The sequence below is a fragment of the Anguilla anguilla genome, chromosome 7 (genome assembly GCF_013347855.1).
Source record: "Anguilla anguilla isolate fAngAng1 chromosome 7, fAngAng1.pri, whole genome shotgun sequence".
NCBI classification, from domain to species: domain Eukaryota; kingdom Metazoa; phylum Chordata; class Actinopteri; order Anguilliformes; family Anguillidae; genus Anguilla; species Anguilla anguilla.
This window is the reverse complement of record NC_049207.1, coordinates 22,706,021-22,731,735: the sequence shown is the minus strand read 5'-3', so window position 1 is coordinate 22,731,735 and position 25,715 is coordinate 22,706,021. Positions and strand designations below refer to the sequence as shown.

Sequence of the window (25,715 nt, the reverse complement as noted above, 5' to 3'; positions counted from 1 at the left end):
AGGTGCAGCCTGAAGAGATGAGTCTTCAGTCTGCGTTTGAAAGTGGTGAGATTCTCTGCTGTTCTGACCGTCACGGGGAGGTCATTCCACCAGCGAGGGGCCAGGACAGACAGCAGACGGGAGCGGGAAGTACTGTTAACAGTGTTAACCAGACTTTGCAGATTCAGCTAGCAACCATGACTCACAATTTATTGCAAACTCAAAGTCCTTCTCCCGTTGCAGTACATTGCACCACACTGGGCTGGATATCTCTAAAGATGTACATTGAGCCAGTTGTATATTTTTATCTCAAAGCCTATAATGGGGATCCACCCATATTCCTTTTCCTCTCTATAAAGTCCCTCTAGATGCATCTGCCTTTTAAAATGTCTAATACCTGTATGTTTCTTACACATTTCACCAGTGTCCACTCCTTACAGTCTTAAGTGCCACTGAAAAACAGTAGAAAATGTGTCTCTAAACTTTGCAGTAACTGAACAGCACAAATGTTTTGACCACCTTGACAACCCAAGAGTTCAGAAACCCAAAAGTTTAGAAACCACGTGGTCCCCCAAGATGTTTAATTTTAGAATGACTAGTATGAGTTGTCCTTGTTTGGAATAATCATTCATGTATTGTCCCACAAGATACAATCCATAGCTTCCTTGACAGATCTTCCCTGGATAGGAGAAAAGAGTTTTACCCCAATTTTACGCTGCCAGAGAACCAATCAATCAAGTTCTGATGTGATTACAGTGCAGCTTACAATTCAACTGTTGCAGGGCAATCTGTGGTGGCTATCTATTCACACAAGTTAGCAAAACAAGAATCACCTCGCTGATACAGGGAAAAAAAGTGTTAATTCAGAAACCCTTCCTCAAAAGATGATGGAGTTCATTCCTCCCACGTGGTCGAGCAGTGTTGGGCTGAATTGCCTGTTCTCGTCTTATGTTATGTTATGTTATGTTATGTTATGCTTTGTTATGTTGTGTTGTGTTGTGTTGTGTTGTGTTATGTTATGTTATGTTATGTTATGTTATGTTATGGTAGGGATAAGAACAACTGGTTTTGAAATAGCACACTACCAAGCATTCTGACAAACTCAGCATATTAATAGCTTCACCCAGGCCTGGTTTTTGCCCATTTTTCTTATGTTACACTGTTAAGCAACTTTGTGATAGTTCTTAGATAAAAAATAATTATAAAAATAAAGTGGCTATATAAATTAAATTGATTTGATTGGAAAACATTTAAGCATATTTTTAGTTATAATAAAAATCAAAATATATATTTTATTTATTTTTATTCAAAATTTCTGTGTTTGCACCTGAAGTCTCCATAGAAATTGGAATATAGTTCCAGTATGGAGAGAGTGAGCTGCTTAGGCAAACATGACGCAAATACAACAAAAGAAAATACAATGCATCACACCACCTGCTGCAGTTCCGGACCCATTATCCAACACCCGGACGGGCGTACTAAATGTTACGGCATATTGCTAGGAACATCCCCATGGGCTCAAATCTGCATTCACACCATGCAGCACGGATGCAACAAGGTCACTGTGTTATTGACTGGATTTTCACCGTTATGTCACAGCACGCCACGGCTCCCCGCCCTGACCAGATCCACCTACAAAGGTGGGGGGAGGTCTTAAAGCTGGAAAGAACAAAGAAAGAGAACTCTTCTAAACAAGCTAAACATGTGATAGAGAAATAAAGTGAGGGAAGAGGTGATGGGGAGAACAATAAAAAAATGTAATTGATGGGAGTCACTATTGAACGATCGTTGGGAAGTGGAAGGAGGGGCTGGAGAGGGGAGGTGGTGGAGGTGGGTGGGAAGAGTGTGGAAAAACAAGCCTGTCTTGAGAGGGAGAGGTCGTGACAGAAAGGGGAGGCGCTAATGTACCAATATGAGGGGAGAGAATAATCGTTCAGGTTAAATACTTTATTCTCGGGCTTGAAGTCGGACGGATACATTTCATTACATTTTTTTGCGTTCGTTCACACCAGAAAAACACTGGATACGGTTAAGTATTGGATCGCTCTACACCGTCCTGGGTGATATGATGCTGGTGCACTTCTTCACATAGCCTACCTGAAACAAGGAAGCGCTAAAGGTGGTCAGAACTGAGGACTTGTAAAGAAAAAAAGCTAAACAGAAACACAACCGTCAGTGGAATACTGGATCCGAAATTGCGGGTGATTTTCACTTGAGCCAGCATATTGTCAGAAATGTCAGAGTGATACAGGCATATCATGCATTTGTTTAGTTGCGTTGGATGAATGCAGGTTAAACTGACAAGGACAGCAACCAAAAATTAAAATCTCATACCATAAAATCTAAAGTAGTTGTAAATATATCGTAGCTACAGTCGTATCTGAAATATCCTACAGTTTAGCAGCGATTCAAATTCGTATGTAACTTCGAATGAAGAGTGTAGCTACATAACTTAGCTACTATCACTGAAAAAAAATTACGTAATTTAAACAATAAACAAACACGTTTAATGAATATAGGCTAAGTCTTAAAATTATACCAGGCTATAAAACTAGAAAGCTGGTCACTTTCTGGTTTTAGTATTTTATTTTAAATTAGGCCTGCTTTTAATATTTCGTATTGACGAGCAACTATTTGTGTAGATATAGCCTAATTATCTTACATTTTTGCGCGGAGAAAAGCATATATGCTGTCACTTTAGTGCAATATATCGCTGGCCATCTCAGGGAAGGTCCGCATGTGAGCGCAATAAGTAACTGTAAATCAATTAATACTGGGAGTCTATAAATATCGTAGTATCGCTACAATATCGTTATTTGTAGGCAACTGGGTAAAATACACAGGGCAAGTTTTCCTCTCGTCGTGTAAGTAGTCGAAAGTATTTTAACCAGTGAAATAAACTCACACTGTAGGCTAAGTGTAGTTTCAGTTGTGCCTTCTGAAAATAACACATTTCATCCTGAGATTTACACGAGATTTGTGTTAACAAGCGCAAAGCCAGCGTTTTTCTATATCAAAGAAAGATAGGCTACCGTTTGTAAAAGTATAGCCTATTCATCGTTTTTAATTTGGTAGTATAAATGGGGTGGAAGTTGGTTACAGTATTTAGTACAGTATAAAATACACAAAAACACTGTTTACTGCCTCTCATACAGACACCGTGAGATCTTCAACTTGTAAAGACTTCTCATTATTCTGTAGAGAACTGAGGACCAAAATTCTTTTTTAAATAATAATAATCGTGCGCGAGAAAAAAATACTGACCAAAGGTTTTATAAAGCCACAACACTGAAACATATTCAGGCGTACGGTCAGATATTTTCTAACGGATCGTAGAACACTATAACTAAAATGACCGACGGTCCAAGACAGCGAGGGAACGCGGCATCCACGCCAGCCGGGGATTCCTCTTCAGACACGGGAAAGGACTCTGGAGTGGCTCTGAAGAAAGAGATCGGCCTCGTTAGCGCCTGCGGGATCATTGTGGGTAAGTCTCCTTTTGTTGAGAACACGGTTGAACGGATTTATTATGAAGGCTCTGCGCTTTACTTTCCTATAATTTGAGATAACGCCAACATGATGCCCGAATTCACGATGAAGTGCACGCTCCAATCAGAAGAGCCGTTGTAATTGAGAGGCGGAACTAAAATATTGAGTGAAATCATTCCTTTCATGGGCGCATCGACCGTGGGGTCTATGGGGTAGTTTGAAAATGTTCCTTGAAAGGTTTTATTGAAGAAGACAACAACTAAATGAAACTTAAAGCCAGTGGTAACCAGATCTACCATCATCTATATCTTCATTTCAACCCTAAATTGGCACACCTGACTGCTAATTAGCAGCTCAACAAGATCTCTTGCTGTTGAATGAGATGAGCTTTGTTAGGGTTGGAATGAAAACCTGCAGGATGGTGGATCTCCAGGAACAAGGTTTGTTATCACTGCTTTAAGTCATGCCGAGTAAACAGCGCAGTGTGTGTAAACCATAGAATTTTAGAGAGAGTTTCACAGGTTATTTTTTTGGGGTACTCCTTGAAACCTCATTGAAAGTCTAGGGGCTGCATGTGTGCATTACTGAATAGTGAATATCTAAAATGTGAAATAGTGCTTTGCAGTTATGCACGTAGGGTGAATGTGCATTAAAAAATCTGTCCTCACATGGTGAACAAATTCTAGCAAATGATCTTCAGTCTGCTTTTCCTGAAGACCTAAATCCTTCCATAATGTACAGTACACTGCCCTGTTACTAGCTGCAGGAGGTTCAGGCCCTGTTGCTCATTCAAAGCATCTTGCAGCAACACTGATCATACTCCGTGCCTGTACCTTTTCTTTGTCTGTATGCATTATGCATTGCAGATGTTAACTCTGCCTGTGTCCTGTCTTTGTCTGCTGTGCGCCTGTATCCACTGGGTGCCAGTGTCTGCTATTTGACTGCACAGTGTGTAGTATAATACCTATATCACTGAGCCCTTTTCGCTTTCTGTCTGTTTCCCATGTTCTGACATATCTATTTGCTGCCCGTTCTCCACGGCTGCCGTTGCTTTTAGCACTCGGTGTGCCGGGTCAAGGTTTCATTCCTTCTCACGTCCAGTCAGTCCTTTTCACGTGAATCGTCTTATCAGTCAACTGAGATTTATTGTGCCGTCTCTCTCGCCAGCCACCCTTTGCCCTGCTGCGCGCCATATTGAGCCATATGTGGACCAATCAGGAGCAAGCGCCAATGGCAATGTCTGTTCCGCCCCCCCCCCCCCTTCCCTATCATCCCCTCCAGAAAATTAAATGAACTAAAACAAGAATCTCATCGTGAGCTTTTTGGCCACATGGAACCAGCCTGTCTCTTCATTCATCAGCTTCATCCACAGATTGCCGCTCTTCTTCCTCTCGTCCGTCAAATCCACGGTCACAGTAATCGTCGTGGGCCCCCCCCTCAGATAGTAGTCTTGGGAAAGGCATTAGCGGGTCTTGGAACATCAGTAGATTTGGAGCGTTATTTGCGGGGGCACTGGCAGACTTTTTTTAGGGGAGCGAAAGAGATTGGTCAAGGGATCCTTAATCACCCAAATCAAAGCGCTCTGTGCTCTGGAGTGGACGTAATTTTGGGCTTATGCGCATTCTTCCCGGTCCTTGGCGGTTATTAAAATCATGAGGCTGTAATGAAGTGCTGCTGTCAGGCTCGCGTGCTCTGGGCTGCTGCCTTTTTGCGCAGGTTCCCAGCCTGACATGCTCAGGAGGATTTATGCTTAACTGCAAGCGAAATGTTAATCCCACTAATGCTACCGGACCTGCAGAATGGCCGCAGTCTGTGCAGCTGTGCAGTGCAGCATTAGAAATGAGCAGTAAGACGTAGGGATGCACAGTTATCTTTGCAGGTGCACATTTAGTTTTGAAGATGCACAGTTAGCTATAAGAAGGGCACAGTGAACTATAGGCATGGCCAGTAATATGGAAGCATAGGAGCTTAAGGACACAACATTTAGATTTGATGTTATCTTTTATTGTCCTTATGCATGGAAACGAGTATTCTTGCTGATTAGCCATCACATGCAGTTCCCACCATAGTCAAGGTACATAGTTTAACCTGATTCGTCCACACACATTTGCTCAGAAGGGTTACAGAACAAGATGATCTGTCTCTGATTCTAACCCAAGGTTAAGTACTTTTGACAGAGCAAATTAAAAAAAATCTCTCACAATCCAGGCACCAGCCTTCCCACTGCCTTGACACACAGCTCGCAGTCTAGTCATGAGAGTGAAAAAGTGTTTTTCCCCAGGTGTGGGTACTGCTACAGGTAGCAGGGATGAACCATCAAAGCTGGTATAGGTAGACCTGGATGACCCGGGAGAACAGACTCATTGTGAGAGAGAGGTTGGCACAGAGACTTAACCTTCTGTAACATTGTAATAAATACTCCAATGCAAGGGAGAAGCTCTTTGAAAATGTAACCACTGGTATCCAGCATTTCCCAAATATGATGCTGATGAAAGTATACAAAACATTCTTGAAGGGCCCAGAGCTGCACTAGGAGCCAAATATGTGGCCATGCGTCATATCGTGATGGGAAATGGCCTCTGAGTTGCTCCTAATAACAAAATGCCATTACTATTATGGTACCAATCGTACCATAGTTATTAGTTATCAGTAGTTAGTCATTGAGAGAGAGAGAGAGAGAGTAAAGTATGAGAGACAAGAGATAAGGGGCTTTGAGACTGGTAGAGAAAACCAGGTGGGTATAACCTAGATTTTTATTAGGTTCAGATTGCATCAAGTTGTTCTTTGAACTTTGACCCGTATACCAGTTGGCATATTTCTGAAAGGTACAAAAGTCATACTTAATGAAGGAACAGGGTTCAGATCACCAGCACTGATGGTCTGGGCCTCTGCTGGAGAACTTCAAAGACCTCCATCACTTTCAAGTATACAGAAAGAGTGGGGGTGGGGGGGGGGGGGTTAGGGAGGTGGAGGGGTGAGGGAGGGAGAGCGTGGGCAGGCAGGAACAAGATAAAAAAGAGGAGATTATGATGTTCAAGTGATAAATATGTTTAATGATAAGCTATCCCAGAATGCACCAAGGCTTTTCCGACAGCAGTTTATCCCCTGGGGTTTAATGTCCTTAACGTTACATGATTGACACCGCGGTTCACTCTGTTACTTGGTCGCTGGTGGTCTTGATGGAGGAAGATTACTTTTTTTTAAAACTCCCAAACAGCTCTCTTACTCCCCGCCCTGTAGCTTCGAGGCCGAAAAGTCAGACATAGCGGAATTTGTGGGGCAAGAACGCCGGCCTGTTTTTGTCCTGCCTGCTAAAAAAACGGGAAACGGGTGACGCGCTCGCAGGAAACAGGTGCTGCGTCTGTGTCAGCACTTTGTGCAGCTCGGGTGCAGTGCGAACGGCCTTTCTGTCCCACTGTCACAGTCACGCTATCGGCTACTCGCGCATGGTAGGCGCTGTGGACACGCTGTGAGCTGACCTGACCAGCTACACGATTGCAGCTGCTGTGCTGAATCGCTGAGTTGTGACTAGCAGAAGCTGATAACGTTTTTTTATTCTGCGGCAATTTGTGAGCCACAGGCCTATTGTGTAAGGAATGCATTGGACTCCAATGTTGCCCTCGGAGAACGTATAATGCTGCCCACAAATCTGAGAACGCATTATATTTCAAATATATATATAGATATAGATATAGACATGGACATGGACAGTGATTGATTGATTGATTAGATTTTTTGGCTTAAAATATGTACATATTTTACAGCCCAGAGGATAGCATGTTAAAGTGTTCAACACAAAGTGTTTACAACATGGTCCTCGATGGAACATTAAATGGATGATGGTTTGCACTTTTGCCTGGCACGAACGAGGTCCTGGCTTCGAGTCCCAGCTGCCCTGGTGGGTCTCTGTGCGGAGCTTGTATTTTCTTCCCGTGTTTGTGTTGGTTTCCTCCGGGCACTCTGGATACCTCCTACAGTCCAAGTACATTCATTTCAGGGACTTGGCTAACCCTGGCACATCTACAGAAATATTATTAATGCGCATTGTCTCTGTCAAATGAACGAATAAAAATGCTTATTCATGCTGCCATGTCCTTGTATTTCCCCTCTGCCGGGCATGCATGGTTTGGTGTTGTACTCACGTTTAATTTGTGTTTTACTCCTCCAATAAACTATTTACCAGGCTACTCTTCAATAAGCAGGTGCGCCTTGCTGTCTCGTCAGATTAGCCGTAGGCCAGAGGTATACAACTCTGCATGCCAGTTTGGTTTTAGTTCCAACTGACTTTTTGGACAGCTCTATAAACCATGCTGGTTCACTCCTCTTTAGGATTCAGTTGCAGTCTGCGGCTGCAGCTGGTGCTTATACGAATGTCAGGTCAAGACACGACTGAGCTAATTAGATCATTAAGAGCAGAAGTTGGGGCAAAATCCAGAAACGGATCGGTCCTCGTCGTGCATCCCCGCTATAGGCGGTCCCTCGACAGCCTGTGTTGGTGAAACTGACCAAGGTTCAGGGTTTGGCAGATCGGCTTGTGGCTCGGGTATGCTCATGAGGGCAGTTATCGTTGCTTGTTAGTGCCGGGCGCTCTGTGTTGCAGGTGGTAATTAAGCGTGTGACAGCTCATCGCACGTGGCACAGTCTAACCAGTCTCTGCACACTCGTGACAAATGCACAGCAGTTATTGAAAGAGCTAAATCAAGGCTAAAATGATAGCATCATAAAATTAAAGGAAACTCAATGGGATTCCTTGCATTTGGTTGCCCTCTCCAGTTGTGACGGTCGCGCTAAAATTCTCACACACAGCCGCTGTGTTGCTGATTGGCACAGCGAGTATGCCTTCCAGAAGGCCGTTGAACAGTTCATGAACTGGGATCACCACAATTGGTCTAGAAAGTTTTTCGCAATACAAAAGGGGGCAAGTGAAGCTGGTGTACTTATGGAGCATTTTACTGTAGTGGGAACGACTGGACTGACTGTATGCAGTTGGAAGGCCCTGCGCCTGCACATGTGCGTACACGCTGGAGAGCGCATGTGCAGCGATCGTGCCTCGCTCGGTCAAAACCGCAGACCTTCCTAACCGCACGTGCTCGGCTCGGCGGGCAGGAACTACGACCCCTGACCTTTGAGTTGTTATATCTGTCACGGCGTATTTGTGGATCCGTAAAAGCTGACGCGTCACCTTCGACCGCGGGCTCCTCAGATCCCTGGCGGCGGCGCTTGTGAACCCGCGCGCACGGGCGGCTCTCCTCACGTGGAAACGATGACACGGCCGTCTCGCTTCAGTGCGCCCCTCACCCCCCCCCCCCAAAAAAAACCGTGCCTCCTAGGGGACCCTCTCCAAACTGCCTGTCTGTCCGATGGCCAAGGAGAGCGTGAATGCTTTGTTCAAATTAATACCCACCCCCCCCCCCCCCCCCCCAGTCTATCCCCCATTCCCCCGTGTATTTTCTAGAGATTAATTTTCCTTCTTCCCCTTCCTGTCATTGTGTCAGCTACACTCATCTAATGTAGGCTATGCCATTTCATTATGGCAATGAGTGTATTCAATGAATTATTAAATACAGATTAATAAGGACAGCAGTAATAAGGACCACCGTTTTTTTTCTTTTTTCTTTGTTGTTATAATCAGTAAATAAGCACAATTTCTACAAATTAATTGCTCCGAAGGCTCACATTCTCTTATATGACTTATTTTTTATTACTGCCATTAATACGTAATGTATAATTATTATTATTTAATTTTTATTAATTATTAATGAGCCCCCCACCCCTCACCTGTTTCCTCTGTCTCCCAGGTAACATCATCGGGTCAGGGATCTTCGTGAGCCCTAAGGGGGTGTTGGAGAATGCCAGTTCGGTCGGGCTGGCCCTGATCGTCTGGATTGTCACCGGGATCATCACAGCCATCGGGGCGCTATGCTACGCCGAGCTGGGGGTCACCATCCCCAAATCCGGGGGTGACTACGCCTACGTCAATGACATCTTCGGAGGACTGGCGGGGTGAGAGACAAAAACAGACTGTAATTGACAGCCCCAGTGTTGCCCCAGTCATTGTGAGGTTCATGAAGCTTCTCCTGCCATGGAGTACTTTAATGTGAATGACACTGCCTAAGTAATAGACAGTTTGAACTATGGTCTTTGTACCCACTCATGGCTGAAATATAGCATTTAGTCATTTAGCTGACACCAGAGCGATTTGCAGAGATAAAAGCTTTTTTACAGCTGGATATTTACTGATATTTACTGAAGCAATTCTGTGCTCAGTGGTGCAATGGCAGTGTCCCAATCTTCACTCTCTAAATTACAAGCCCTGATGATACTACACTATCTCCCATATCAAAGCTTGTGTGCAGCTGTGGCGCTGTGTGTTCTTACCAGTATTGAGGCTCGAATCTAACAAACCCAACCCTTTCTCTCTGTATCTATGGTCACTGGTCCTTCTCAGTCTTCGTGTCTATGGTTAGTAAGGCCTTCTACTCTCACCATTTCCTTACCTACTGTAAATGGACTGCATTTATATAATGGACTGCATTTATATAGCGCTTTTATCCAAAGCGCTTTACAATTGATGCCTACTGTCCGCTCTGTCTCTATGGTTAATAAGCCATTCTAATCTGTGTATCTGTAGCCACAAACCCATCCCTTTTTCTCTGTATCTACGGTCGTTACTCCTTTGTGTCTATGCTTAATAAGCCCTTCTACTCTTACTGTTCCTATGGCCACCAGCCCCTCCCCTTCTCTCTGTATCTATAGTCACTAACTCCTCCCCATTTTCGCAGGTTCCTGCGACTCTGGATTGCGGTGCTAGTGATCTACCCAACCAATCAGGCTGTGATCGCCCTCACCTTCGCCAACTACATCCTGCAGCCCCTATTTCCCACCTGCTTTCCCCCAGAGAACGGACTCCGCCTGATGGCAGCTGTGTGCCTACGTGAGTGTCCTAGGGAGGGTGGCAGGGCATAGAGCCGGGGGGGGAGAGAGAGGGAGAATACAGTACGAGAGACAAACAGAACAATCACTGGGTGCTCAAATATAGAAATATCTACAAGCTCCGGAGATCAGGAAAAACCAACAAGGTGCTCATTGAACAAGAGGGCAGAGATAACTCGAAGGGAGCAAAGAAGGGTGCCTCAGTGCAGAAAGTATTAAACTGGGCTTACTTCAGTGCAGTTCACTCTCGTGCCTTGAACTGCATTGAAGTAAGCCCAGTTTAATACGTTCTGCACTGAGGCACCCTTCTTTGCTCCCTTCACAGTATGAGAGACACCCGTTATGTGTGTGTGAACACAAATGTAAGGAGTTGAGAGAGAGGAGTGGGGCCTCTACAAACTTCACACGTGCCGCAGAAATATCACAGCCGGGAGGCAGACGCAGAAGGGGAGAGAGATGGAGAGAGAAGGAGTCGTGAATCCCGTGTTCTGCCAGGCCAAATGCGGCCCTCCTCTGTGCCAGCTTTCACTCCCGACTCTGTTTGTCCATGCTTCTGTCAGATTTTGTATTTTTTAAACCCACTCTTAGTTTATTGATTATTCCTTCCCTTCTTTCTTCGGGTGTACACTTTCAACGTGACGGTGGCACTGTCACTCGATCTCTTGTTGTCGGCTGGGGCGTGTTCACACAGTTTGGATTCTGGCCAATGAGGGGCTAAGTTCACCAGGAACGTGAATGCGGCGTTGGATCACGTGACCGAGTTTCACCTGACACATTGCATTCTTAAACCAAAGCACTCTATCACCACTATTTTAATCATCCAGTCTGGTCATTAGAGATTCGCACCATGATTGACAAATTATTGGTCTGCATTTTATGGTTCCCTGGACCTCAGTCACTGGAAAGGCTAAAAGGAATAGACTGTGATACTTCACTGCTCCCCGAAAGGGTGAGGCAACATTCCAGGTATTTTTCTTTTCACTGTTAAGACGGGTTGACAGAATGTGACGAGCCATCCTGAGAATTTGAAGATGAGTGACACACTGCATTCTGCATAACAGCACACCTCCAAAACACAGACTATTGGTATTGAAGAAGGAGTTCTTTTAATTGAACACTTTTATTTGATTGGCTCAGGCAGTAGTATTTTTGCCACTGCTGCACTTCCTTGTTCTTAATTGGGCAGATGTTGGCAGGCAGCTTTGGAGAAAACGGCTGAACTGCAGTTTTTTTGGGATGTGTTTTTGTTCTTCAAAAGAAACTGGGGGAAAGGTTACTGGAGGACACACGGAATGAGTTTGGACGGTGTGTGTGTATGTGTGTGAGTGTGTGTGTGTGTGTGTGTGCTCGTGTGAGTGTGTGCGTGTGTGGATGTCTGTGTGTGTGCGTGTTTGCACGTGCGTGTGTGTGCGAGTGTGTGTGAGTGTTTATGTCTGTGTGTGTGTGTGTGTGTGTGTGTGCGCGTGTGTACATGCATGTGTGCCTGTGTGTGTGCGAGTGCGTGCGTGTACTTGTGTGTGTGTGCATGTGTCTGTGTCAGTGTGTGTGTGTATGTGTGTGTACGAGCACGCGCGCGCATTTGTGTGTCTGTGAGCGGGGTTGTACAGTAGCTGTCTGCTTTTGTTCTCTCATTTCATTCATGTTTCTTCAGCTTTTCTCCCTCTTTCCAGTCCCTCTTCCCAGTGTCCCAAAACATTCCTGGTAGGTCGGGCGTCGCTCTCAGGGCGCTCCTCTGGGAAGTGAGAGGGGTGTGTGTTTTCGGCGTAAGGGTTATATAACCATCTTTTGCAACATATTCCGAGAAGTCAAAAAGGGGAGCATCCTGCCGACCCCTCCATCTGTTTTCCCTCCCACCGCGTAAACGGTGTGATCCCGGGAACTCTCACCTTCTGTCTAGCCGGTGAGAAAATCTGAAGCAGAGACGAAGAAGTCTGTGTGTATGTGAAAGACAGCCACAGAGGAACACGCAGAGAGAGAGAGAGAGAAAAACATTTCTGAAAGAGAGTGTGCGTTTTGGAGTGACGGTCTGTTTGTGAGCTAGAGGAAGAGAAGAATTTGTGAGTGTGTGGGAGTGAGCATGTGTCTATGTGTGTGCGGCGCGTGCACGTGCACATTTGTGTGTGTATGCGTTGTTTGTGTGTGTGCGTGCATGTGCAGCTGCGTGCGTGCGTGTGTTCGTGTGCGTGTGTGTGTGTGTGTGCACGCCTGCGTGTGTATGTGTGTGTCCCTCCACCCAGCTCTGCTTTAGAGCCTAAGTGGGACACGTTCCTGTACCCACAAAAAAACATTTATTTCAGGACAGTGTTACTTTATTGGCCTTGTTTTTGACGGTTCGCTTTCAAAACAGGAGGCTCCCTTTGACACATGCATCTGTCCTGAAGCGTCATACTGATCTATAGTGCTGGAAAGCTGCCTACGTTCTGGATGACATCGCTCACCCACACACTATGATTTAGGACGCAGTACAGCTAATACATTCTTTATACAAAGCCAAAGTGGTGTACATCCATAAAGCTATGCACTCTTTTTACATGTAGAATGCTATACTTAATCTGTTTACATAACACCTGCGTCTGTTTCCATATAGAATGTCCTCATTACGCACAGAGGTATATATACTGTACATGGTGTTCATACTGCATTTCGCAGTCTGTTTGCACATAGAGAAATATAGACGTGGTATAGTGTAATAGTGTAAAGTGACACTATTATATATCTGTTAGCAGAACTAGCAGATATATATAATAGTGTCACTTTACAAAATGTATTACTATTTATAGTCTGTTTATTCATGACGTCACGCGTGTTCTGTAATTCTACACCGCGTGTAGCCCTAGCTGTTGCGGCTGCAGCTGTTGTTTGCCGTGGTATAGAAGGGAACACCGCGATGCCCATCTCAGCCCGGTCCCTTTTAGCTCTTTCAGGACAGCTGCAAGCAGGCCCCAGAGCTCCTGGGAAGAGCTGCGCTGTTGGCTTCCTGACAGGGCTTTTGTGCTCCTTGCGTTCTGCCCGAGAGCGTCTCCCTGCCAAACCCGCTACCTGAGAACCCCGAATGGCCACCTGTACAGCGTCTCATTACCCAGCCTTTTAAACTTTTATGTGGGAATGACTTTACTGAAAGAGAGAAGGAGAGAGAGAGGGAGAGAGACAGACAAAGAGATACAGACAGATTGTCAGGTTTCTCAGCCCTGCCCTATGCAACAGCAGGACAGTCAGTGAGTGAATGAGTGCATAAATGATTGAGCGGAGGAGCGATTCGGGTGAGCGAGGGAGCGCGTGGGCCGAGCGATCGAGTGACCGGCTGACTGAGCGAGCCAGAGGCCTAGCTCAATAGCAGACGAGGGAGTGACGTTGTCCCGGAGCGGCCTGGCGGACAGCGGCCGCCGAGCCGGGCGCGGGGGCGCTTTTTGGGATTGCGGGGGGGCTCATGTGACTCTGCTGAATGAACGGCATTGGTGAAGGTAAAACGGGGACAGGCAGCCCACTGTTGGGTTCCGGGGCCGGTCGGCGAGTTCTGCGCCCCAGGGCCGTAAACAGGAGGAAAGCTCAGAGAGAGGATGCAGCAGAAAGGCCAAAGGGTTTGACATTTGGTTTTAGTGACAGGGCCCTCCTTCATGTGTTACATGAGAGCCATTAAATCGCCCGTGCGTGCGCCCTCCCTCTCTCTCCTCCCTCTGCCCTGTCAGTCAGTGAACACATGCTGCGTAAACCCTCTCTCTGTGAAGTGTTAACGCACTGTTAATATGTGTGACCAGTGTGTATATGTTATTTATCCAGTCTCAATGCTGTCCATGTGTGCACTGTACTGTGCACTCTATCCTTCTCTTAGACACTGACCTGGGAACGGTTCTCCAGTTAGTGAAAATATATACTGTATGATATCTCTCTCTCTTTCATTTCTACTGACCTGAGAACAGTTCTCCCGTTAGTGCGTATATACTGTATATGCTATCCCTCTGTCAATTCTACTGACCTGGGAACAGTTCTCCTGTTAGTATGTATATACCTTATATACTATTCCTCTCTCAATTCTACTGATCTGGGAACAGTTCTCCAGTTGGTGTATACTGTATATTTGTGTTCTCCCTCAGTGCTCCTGACCTGGGTGAACTGCTCCAGTGTGCGTTGGGCCACTCGCGTGCAGGACGTGTTCACAGCAGGGAAGCTGCTGGCCTTGGCGTTGATCATCATCATGGGCATAGTACAGATCTGCAAGGGTGAGTGTTCATCGCCTGTCTGTGTGTCGGTCAGACCCGAGCCCTCGTCTGTCTGACGTCGGCGTGTGCCCTTATAACCCAGCTCTCTATGTTTTTCTGTTTGTCTTGTCTGTCTGTATCTGGTTTTATTTGTGCCAGTCTGAAGGGTGTGCTACAAAAGAAGCTTAACATTGCCCAGGGTTTCTCTTGTGCTTGCTGGCTTGGCAAAACCTAAAACCACAATCTGGCTTAACCGGTATCAGGCTGGAGGTTATCAGCTTGCTAAGTGAACACGGGCTTTGTTAACCAAGCTTTGTGCGCGTCTCCTTAAAAGTGGACCGTACTCCAGCTGCATGTTTCTCACCTGAGGAAAAAAGACAGATATGGACGGATATAACAGAGGGATACAAAGAACATAAAATAATCACAATGTCAAAAAGAAACACCGTTTCCACCTGCAAAGCCAGGGACGAGGGTTGGCAAAAAAATCCTAATAGTGTAAATTTCTTAGTTAATACCTTTTTTTAATATTAGTGTTTGATATTTAGGCTACCTTACCACTCATAACGAATAAACCTACACTCTTACTAATTGTTCTACAGTTTATTTATAATGTGACAAATGCTTATTCTAGAGTTCCTAAACCTTAAAAGTTATAAATTTAAAATATTGCCTGAAGCAATCACACCAAAGTTTATTCATGAACTTTAGGGAATTATGGGACTCAGGTCCATAATTAAGGGAAATAGATATGGATGCGTCTGGTTCCCTCTGTAGAGAATTTATATCTTCCGTATAGTTTATCCTCGAAGAAAGCCAGCGGAGTAATTCAGTCTTGAGAACACCCCCGAGCTCTCCAGGAATGGAAACGCCTTTTCCCAAAGAGTTGATTGGTCAAAGGACAGTGTTTTTATATGATTCAGTCTGATAGCCTGAACATAACCAGCCCTGGACCAGGTTAGCCATGCGGCATGATTTACCATGGCGATATACCTGGATTTTAAGTTATTCAGTTCCTTGATATGGAAAACCCAGGGTTAAAGCTTAAGATAGCTTGCTAACCCTATAATTGTATACACCCCTCTGATCTACATACACGCGTATGTGTGTCTGTGCGTGTGCGTGTGTGTGTGTGTGTGTGTGCGCACACGTGCAGGCACACCTATGCCTTTGGCCATTTTTGTACCCTCTCACAAATTACCTGTCTGCTGTACTTTTTTAGATGTAGTAAGTCCTAACATGCTCAGCGATGCAAAGTAAAAGTCCTCGCCAGTATTTTTTTTCCAATCACCATTTACTCATTGGCACAATTCTTCAGCCAGGAGATAAAACTGTTCAGTGAAATCAGCTGGCTTCAGTTCATGGGTGGAAGAAACACATGGCAGGACTTTCTGCCTGCTGGATTTTCCACCTCTGCATGTATTCATGAAAAGGGTGGTGCTCAGCTTTAACATGCATGTTCAGTGCAGACAGTTGCGCATTTTGCAAACTAAGCAGTTTCTTCAGTACATAACAATTAATTCAGTTTCTTTAACCTCAGACTCCAATAAAAATTGTATTTTAAACTTAAAAGCTGACACATTATCCACATATCCATGGTTGATAATACTGAAGCAATTCACACTCAACTCACACTCAAGAGCTAAAAACAGCATGTACTGTCCTAAGATTCCAATCTGCTCTGCTACCATTTGGTAGACTGCCACCTGCACTGGCCCAGCGGGACACATCCTAGCACACCAGTGACATCACTTCCTGTTGAAAGGGGATTGGTGTGATACGAAACCTGATGACATCAGCCAATATGGAAGCAAATTTCACCTCAGACTGGAGGTCATACGCTATTGGCCGTGTAGTCATAACACTCATGGCAATGTGCTTATCACAGCACAGCGACCTAGAAATAATAAGGATGAAAACGACTTATGAGTAATAATAATAATGGTGATCAGGTTTTTCTACGACAGCCTCAGGCGTAACACTACTATGAGCGCCCAAGAAAAACAGAGGGATCTGCATTTATTGTGATGGGCTTATTAGTGCCTTTGCCTGTGTAATCACCCATGTGTGGGAATTGCACATTGAGGGCAGACAGAGAAAGAGACAGAAAGAGAGGGGTGGGAAAGGGTGAGAGACGGAGGGAGGAGTATGCTGGGGGTCAGAAAAGAGTTGAGGGCATTTAGAATTTTGTAAGAAAAAATAAAGGCCGGCATTTCATCAGAATTTGTCCATAACTATGACTGATCAAGGCTCATCTTTTCTTCAGAGTAAGCTCAGCATTTACTAAGAATAAATAGCCAAAATTAGTTTGTGAAGAAAAAGGGTAATGCTTGCAGTTAGTTTTATGTTAAGTTTTAGTGGGATACAAGCCATAATGAGATAAACAAATGCTACTGGAAGGGATTACAAAGAGAGTGGAAACGAGACAGAAGGATAGGCAAAAAAGAATAGGAAAGAGGGGGGAGGGTGCGGGTGTGGGACAGAGAGAGAGAGAGAGAGAGAGAGAGAGCTCTTTTTGCATGATTCCCTTGGGACTGGCATTAGTTCTAACTGACTGAGCACTGGCTTAAAGCGCTTAATTGTACGTACCTGCCTCCCCGCCTTACTCCTCACCCCACTGCGCCCTCGTTCGCACCCAGCCCCTGGTCCGCTCTCCATTTAACCATTTACTCTCTCTCCGTCAGCGCACTGTTAATGCAGCGCAGGTAGTGGCCACACTGTGCTAGTCCTGGCGGTCGGTGGTGGAAACATCTCAAATGCAGGGCAGGTAGTGGCTAATCTCTGCTAGTCCTGGCGCTCGGTGGTGGAAACATCTCAAATGCAGGGCAGGTAGTGGCTAATCTCTGCTAGTCCTGGCGCTCGGTGGTGGTAACATCTCAAATGCAGGGCAGGTAGTGGCTAATCTCTGCTAGTCCTGGCGCTCGGTGGTGGAAACATCTCAAATGCAGGGCAGGTAGTGGCTAATCTCTGCTAGTCCTGGCGCTCGGTGGTGGAAACATCTCAAATGCAGGGCAGGTAGTGGCTAATCTCTGCTAGTCCTGGCGCTCGGTGGTGGAAACATCTCTCAGTTACAAACAGTGATTACTGATAGGGCTCGGTGCCGGGCACAGATGGAAAACTGGGAACCATGTGGGCCGGCATGCTACGCTGTGCTTGTGCCTTTTCTTTCTCTCTCACACTCTCTCTGATGCTCAATCTGTCTTTCTCTCTCATCTTGCTCTCTATCACTCCATCTCTTCTTCTCCCTGATCTTCGTCACTCATTGTATAGCACCCTTTCTCTCTGTCCCTCCCTCCCTCAGTTCAATTCAGTACAATTCCATAAGCTTTTTTGGCATGAAATACATACAGAAAATATACAAATAATATGCCAAAGCATAATATAAAAAATTAGAATTTGAAACAGAATGAAAAAACTATTGAAAGCAAGTAGTTATTACCCGTAATTATAATATTTGCAAGTTTAACAGATAACATATTGGTTATATTGTACTGCTTATCTGTACAGTGGTTATATTCTTGCTGGGTAGTTACTCACTGTCCCTCAGGTTGTGACTGGCTGAAACATATTTTGCAGTAATAAGTGGGGCTGTTGACCCTTCTCCCAGAAGGCTTTGCAGTTTTTCCACATTTGACAGAGGAGGAAATGTGTTTATAAATATAGAAAATTTGCTAAAGTGTTTTTTTTTCTGATTTCAGAATATTTCTCACAGTCTAGGAGGAAGTGCGTCTTTTCCTCCACCTCTCCTGTCTTACAGTGGCCTCTCTCAAATTTCAAATTCAAATTCAAAATGCTTTATTGGCATGAAATACATTTGTACTTATTGTCAAAGCATACACACACAAACAGGAATAGGAATACAAACAACAGTGAAATACAAACAACATTGTGGTAATGACAATCTCTCTCTCTCTCTCTCTCTCTCTCTCTCAGGGGAGTATCACTGGCTGGAGCCTGCTCACGCGTTTGAGAGTTTTCAGGAGTATGACGTGGGCCTGATCGCCCTGGCCTTTTTGCAGGGCTCCTTTGCCTACGGCGGCTGGAACTTCCTGAATTATGTCACAGAGGAGCTGGTCGACCCATACACGTGAGTGCTCGAACCAGCCAACCACAAGATCTGCTGAGGGTCACCTGTGGCCTGCTGCCCTGTTAGTAATCTATTCCTTTTCTGTCTCATCAGGCAGTGTGTAATGGATAACACACCACATATGACATGCTGTTTAGTTAGCACTTAGTCGTTAGTTCAATGTCCATTCAATGACATTGACAAGTTGTGGGTTTGACGATGTCAGTTAGCATGTGAACGTAGCATGTGATTGTGAAATTACCACTAGAGAAGCAATATGAGTGTAATTACTTCCATTGGTTGTGGACCTTGGTCTTTAGCTCTTCTAGACTACCAGAGTGGTTGCCAAAGGCCATGCTTTGAAGGCCACAGCAGGTCTGCTCCATCACACCTGCATGTAATAGGTTTCAGCAGTGTACTGTCGTGTCCAGTTTGCCATCTGTTAGCATTTGGTCATGATACCGTAGCCGTAGCGGTTTTCCATTTTCCATTTCAAAGTTATAAATTTTGTGTCACGTGAGTCAGATTGAGTAACAGATCAGTATTGGTTCATCTCTCTCTTTCTCTGTGTCTCTGTCTGTCTGTCTATCTGTCTGTCTCTCTTCCCTCCAATAGGAACCTGCCCCGCGCCATCTTCATCTCCATCCCCCTAGTGACGTTTGTTTATGTGTTCGCCAACATCGCCTACGTCACGGCCATGAGCCCGCAGGAGCTCCTAGCCTCTAATGCCGTTGCCGTGGTGAGAAGTCCCCACCTCACACTGACTCACAGTCCTATTCTCTTCTTGCATCCAATTCAAATAAGAAATAAGCTCAGTCGTCTCTTTGTTCTGTCCCAGTTTCTACTCTTTTCTCTCGTTAAGTCAAATCTTTTTTGTTGTTGGCTGTCGACCAACAATACAAGCTTAACCTCTTAAACTTAATTCACCAAAGCACAACTTCCAGAGCCGTCCAAGCATTAGCTGCACTTTATTTATATATCACAGTCTCACTCCCAGTCTTTCTACACAATGTTCTGGTCTGGTCTACATTCCTTGTGATACAATCTGAATACTATGCTCAGAGATGGATATGGTTTGTCCAATAAATGTCCAATAAATTCAGTTTTCTGTTGTCCATCATAGCAGCATCATATTTCATGTTACTCTTCTCACTTTCTGCATACCACTTCTCATTGTCTGTGAATATTTAGATGCCATATGTGTGTGTATACTTGCTTGCGCCACCTAGTGTGCACTGACTCCAGCGGCTAACCGTCCTCTCTCTCCACCCCTCAGACTTTTGGTGAGAAGTTACTGGGAGTGATGGCATGGATCATGCCCATCTCTGTGGCCCTTTCTACCTTCGGAGGGGTCAACGGATCCCTCTTCACCTCATCCCGGTCAGTCCGCCCAGCCCCCTGGTTCCCCTAACCCACTCGGCACCTCACCCCAAAACCAGCCGCCACCATTCTCTGGTCTCGGTCACCTTTTTCCCAAGTCCGTCCATGTCTCCCCAATCTGTTCCTCTGTCCCTGAGTGAGGGTACAAACAGTCCCAAATGTTCATCAGTTATCAGACACCGACTGTTGAAAAGAACATTTAGCCAATGTGATGCATGTTTTACTTCCAGTTTGTTTTATGCAGAGTGCAGCAGGTTGCCCTGCTGTGCACACTGTGAGTATAGAGACATTGACAGTACTCAGTGTGTCTGCACTGTACTGGACGTGATGGTCTCTATACCTCTCTCTCTCTCTCTCTCTCTCTCTCTCTCTCTCTCTCTCTCTCTTTCTCTCTGTCTCAGGTTGTTCTTTGTTTAGGGGCTACGTCTCTGCATGCCCTTGGGTAGAATTTGAGTATTTCAAAGTGACGCACGATATGGAAACATTCAAAAGAATGTGGTGTATCAGGGGGGCTGCTTGTGTGGTAAATGAAGAAGAGATTGAGATATGTTACAGTTGAGTGTGGGGGTTGGCCATTATTGTTTTTCTTTTTCTTTTTTGGTGGGCGTGGGTAGGGGTGGGAGTTTTGGGTTTGTAAATGGGGGGTTGGGTTCGGTTTGAAGGAAATTGTGGAAAGTTTTTGAGTTTCAGTAAAGGAACATAAAAAGTCAAAGTCTCTCTGTCTGTCTCTCCCTCAGGTTGTTCTTTGCAGGGGCGAGAGAGGGTCATCTCCCCAGCCTGCTGGCCATGATCCATGTCAAACGCTGCACACCCATCCCTGCTCTCCTCTTCACAGTGAGTCTCATACCGTTGGGTCGCCCTCTCCCTCTCCCTCTCTGCTCACACTTCTGTCGGCTCCTTCTGTTTCTCTTTCCCTTCGTTAAATCTTCAAGACGATCTTCTCCCTGCTTTTCAGTGAGCAAATGAGCTTGATATCTAACTTTCTTTCAACGACATCTACAGAAACAAAAAAAAAAAAAGATTTCAAAATGAAAGAAAGACCGACTGCACAGACTAGCTCCATTTCAAGAGTGTCCTGTAGGGGGCTCCACAAGCTCCGTGTTGAGGCCCTGACGCTGTCTTATCTGTCCTCTCTAGTGTGTGTCCACACTTCTGATGCTGTGCACCAGTGACATGTACACTCTCATCAACTACGTGGGCTTCATCAACTACCTCTTCTATGGAGTCACTGTCGCCGGGCAGATTGTGCTTCGCATCAAGGAGCCTGATATGCATAGACCAATCAAGGTGAGACCTAAGGATAATTCAGCCCACTCACTGGTACAAGAACTCCAAGATTACCCTTGTGGAAATGTAATATAGGACAATATACTGTTAAACTGTAAATATTGTAACTTTGTTACAGTGAATTTATGCACTGGGGGTGACGTTTCTGTAGCGTTGCAGGTGTGTGCAGGTGTGTGTGCTGAAGCTCAAGTGTGTGGCGTTTCTGCAATGTGTGTGGTGCTGCAGGTGTGTGTAGGTGTGTGTGCTGGTGCTCAGGTGTGTCTGAGAGAGTATGTAATAATTCTGCGTTGTGTGTGTCTGTACAGATCAGCCTGGTGTGGCCAGTGATCTACCTTCTCTTCTGGGCCTTCCTGCTCATCTTCTCGCTGTACTCGGAGCCCGTGGTGTGCGGTATCGGCCTGGCCATCATGCTCACTGGTGTGCCCGTCTACTTCCTGGGCGTGTACTGGGACAAAAAGCCCCAGTGCTTCAATGCCTTCGTCGGTATGCAAACCGCTTCTTTGCCCTCATTGTCGGCAATGATGATGTCACAATAAGAGATGTGTAAATGCCTGCCTTCTGCAAATGGCTCCAAAGTGTGCTTTGGAGAGGCTATTTTAAATCCTGTCCCAAAGCCAAAGTGTGCTGTTCAGGCACAACGAATGTGCAAAATGAATGGATACATTTAATGTCATTTTCTTGCAAAATTTTCAATAGGGACAGTAAGTTAAACAAATGTAAACAAGTGTGTACTATATAAGCATGTGTGTATGATTCCTCATTAACTCTGTACGCACAATGCGAATGCACATTGTGATAGTGAACTGTACTGAGTCTCTCATAACATGTCATTTCTCTTTTTCTTTCTCTCTCTCGCTCTCTCTCTCACTCTCTTGCAGATAAGATGACGTACGTGGGACAAAAGTTCTGTGTTGTGGTGTATCCTGCGGAGAATGAGGGTGGAGACGCAGGCAACAAAGAAGAGAGTGATGGTGGGAAGGAGGAGTGTGGAGCGCTAAAATCAGAAGAGTGCTGAACACACACACATGCACACACACACACACACACACACACACAACCACTCTGACTAGGCGATATCTTTATGCTAATTAAATTCAAGAGAGGTACACACATTCAAACATGCACATGTACACACACACACAAAATAGTAGCTTGTTTTCTAAGCAACATTTATAACAATCACAAGTGCATCATCAAACCAAGCTAAAGAAGAAAGTCAATCGGGAGAGGAAAGAATAAATGTTTCGCACTGCCACACTTCCAATGTATGGACTGGTATAATCTTTCACCCCCACACACAGTATGGTCGAAATTCCAGCATGGTTCCAACCTGGTTTTAAGCCTTGGTTTGGAGATTGTCAAGCTGGTGAACAAGATGGCTGAAATAGCAACCATGGGGGGCCTGCTTGGTACAGACAATTAGACCCTCACCAAATTCCAGATGGTATCCAGCTGGAGCAGAATTTGGTTCTGGCTAGATTCCATCACCAAATTCCAACCGGAATTTCCACCAGGGCACTCCCTTTGTACTGTGACAGTTCCACTGACACCACTCCTCATCAGGTGACATCATCAAAACCTTGCCTTCTTTTTTGTTATGCCCCGCCTCTTCCTCATAAGACTCCACCCACATCATCTCACAAGCACCATGTGCTTCTTTTGCATGGCACTGTGAAATACCACAAACCATCAAGTGACTGCTTTTACTTCTTTTTTTAAATGTACTCATCAAATTGAGAATTTCATTTCAATGGTAATTTTTGTTGTTGTTACAGCGAAGCTAGTTTTCTGATTCTTCACTCTTCAGTTTTCAGACAGCAAAATTCAGATTTCACATTTCTTTTAAATACACTCAAAGAGCTGTTTGTGTTTATGTATAACTGCAATTCCAAAGTAGATTTTTTTAATTTTAATAATTATTTTTATTTTTTGTTGTCATTATTTTTGCTATCGTTTTCTGTTTTTTTTGTTGTGTTAAAAACCAACATGAAAACAGAGGTCTACTTTTTATGCCTTCAGTAACGGAGGCATATGTTTTAGTCACAGGTGCGAGTCTTGGTTAGGTGCCTGTCAAATTATTTTTATGTTCAGAAGTAGTCCCAGATCTTTTTAAATGCCTTAATTATTATATAATCTGCTGGTATTGCTATTATGATTATTGTTATTGCTAATGGAAGATGAATAATTCCAATGCTTTATGAAGAAACAATTTTTCATGTTGTTTGAAAAACATGCAGGTAGTAATATAATAAAATATAGACTTTATCAAAAAGCAGTCAAAAAGCAACTGACTTTGCTAAGGGAGGCAGACAATCAGATACACACACAGCCACTGATTGACCAACAGACAGAACTCTACTAACTTGCCATAATTGCTGACATCCAGGTAGATTAATAGAGAGGTGGCCAGATAGCCATACAGAGACTGAACACATTAATGTTTGCAGACATACAGACAGGCTTAGTAGACCTATATTTAACTGTATGTGTAGCTTAGATAGAGGAGTAGAAGGAGTGTCCAAGAGTCCTCTGTTTATGTAGATGTTTCTGTCTGTACTGTACTATACTGAACTTCTGTCTGTACTGTACTGTGACTGTACTGTACTGAAGTTGTGCACATATTCACTCCTTGAACTTAATGGAGAAGTTTTATTTTTAGGTATGAACATGCCATTCCTAGATACATTCTTGTTAAGTGTTATATAATGATTAGCAATGGCCTAAGGCCTGCTGTCTTATAATTAGCCACAGAGGTATTGTTGGTAGTATTTACACTCCCAAAATAAATAACTGTGCCAACGGGCAACTATGCAGTAGCTCCTAATCCATCCTACACTCCAGATCTTACACACCCTTCATATTCTGACAGCCTGAAATTGAGGCGCAGAGCTACACTCGACGGTATCCTACAAACCCATTCATACTGCCGCCATTTTGTTTCAGCAGTGTGGCCCTTGCTATGGTGTGGCCTACATTACACTTCCTATAGAGTGGCCTTTGTTGTAATTATAGGGTCCAACAGAGCCATGGCACACATAGAATGGGGCTAACAAACAGCTAGTATTATGCTGTGCTACAATGCCGTGTTCCGCCCGGCATTCTTTGAAATAACCTGACAGTGAAACACACTCACGCGCACGTACAAGCTATTTTAACTCCCAGTCAATCCATGTATGTATGATAGGCTGACAGCTCCTTGGTATTGTGCACCTTGGAGGAAAGTATTGAGATGGTGGGCTAGGGAAGCCCTGAAGGGTTCCACTGTCTATGCATTAGGACTGATGACCCCATGGGTTGTGTGACCTCATAAAGGGTCAGTGTGACCTCATAATAGAACACAGTGAAGTTTGAAATGAACTGATGTCTATGAGAACTCTTTCAATCATTTCTGCACTGTACCCATACAGAATTGCTCTACACTGCCTGTTTGTTGTATTATAGTATTCTATGCCACACTAGTCTACTAAACAATACCAATTCCTTGCCTTGACACAGAAATCAAAATGCTGCTTGCCTGCTTCAAAAGACTGAAGCAGAATTCAAATGATAATAGAGCATATGCATGTGATGTGTGAAAAACCTGTGAATCAGGTAAAAAAGGTAAATTTTGAGAGCCATGCAAATCTGGGACAGTAAGCTTATCGTCAAACAATGACTGTGATCCCAAAGGACAGTTTTTTTTTGTGTCACAGATTTCAAATATGTGTAATGTTTGTCTCTATGGTGACTGCCTTGCTTTTCTAAGAGTTTAGTTTGACAAATGGTGAGAATGTGATCGTCTAATCATTCATGCCCAGAACACTCGCACACTCAAACTCTAAAACTTTAAATTTAAGCGTGCTGTTTCTACAGGAGTACTCTTTTCTTTTAGATTTTGTATGAGTTTCCACATGAATGTAAATAAAGAAGGAAATAAAAATCTACATACCAAACGGATTCAGACTCTGTCTTCAGGGGGAGAAAATAAATGTGCGTTGAAACACCACAAAATCCTGCATTATGTGCACTTAACACAACATAGAACACAGACCAGCCTCCGAAAGCTTGAATACTGCATACTGTGTAAATTACTTGGCCATATTTCTTCAATATTTCCCAATCTTTCTCCCTAATTTGTACACAGGTTTTGGGCCCCACAGTAATGAGCAGGCCAGCAGAAGAGCTACAGGAGAGCTAGCATGTGAATGAATGAATGAATGAATGAATGAATGAATGAATGAATGATTTATATAGACTTTTCCGAATGCTTCCAAAGTGCTTTCCAGTGATGAGTGGGAATTCACCTCACCCACCACCAATGTGTAGCACCCACCTGGGGTGATGCACAGCAGCCATTGCGCCAGAACGCTCATCACAGATTACCAAAGGTGGAGAGGGAGAGAACC

The 25,715-nt window shown here is 44.5% G+C and overlaps 1 protein-coding gene across 1 annotated transcript; it reads left to right on the top strand.

The window, feature by feature from the left end:
* Positions 1-1,891: 1,891 nt before the first annotated feature.
* slc7a8a (solute carrier family 7 member 8a) lies at positions 1,892-25,266 on the top strand. Its single transcript, XM_035426544.1, has 11 exons — positions 1,892-3,466; positions 9,267-9,471; positions 10,251-10,402; positions 14,493-14,618; positions 18,531-18,684; positions 19,279-19,402; positions 19,940-20,043; positions 20,781-20,877; positions 21,181-21,330; positions 21,636-21,813; positions 22,209-25,266. Exons 1-11 carry the CDS (start codon positions 3,331-3,333, stop codon positions 22,343-22,345), a joined length of 1,563 nt encoding a protein of 520 aa, XP_035282435.1. The 5' UTR covers positions 1,892-3,330; the 3' UTR covers positions 22,346-25,266.
* Positions 25,267-25,715: the final 449 nt, after the last annotated feature.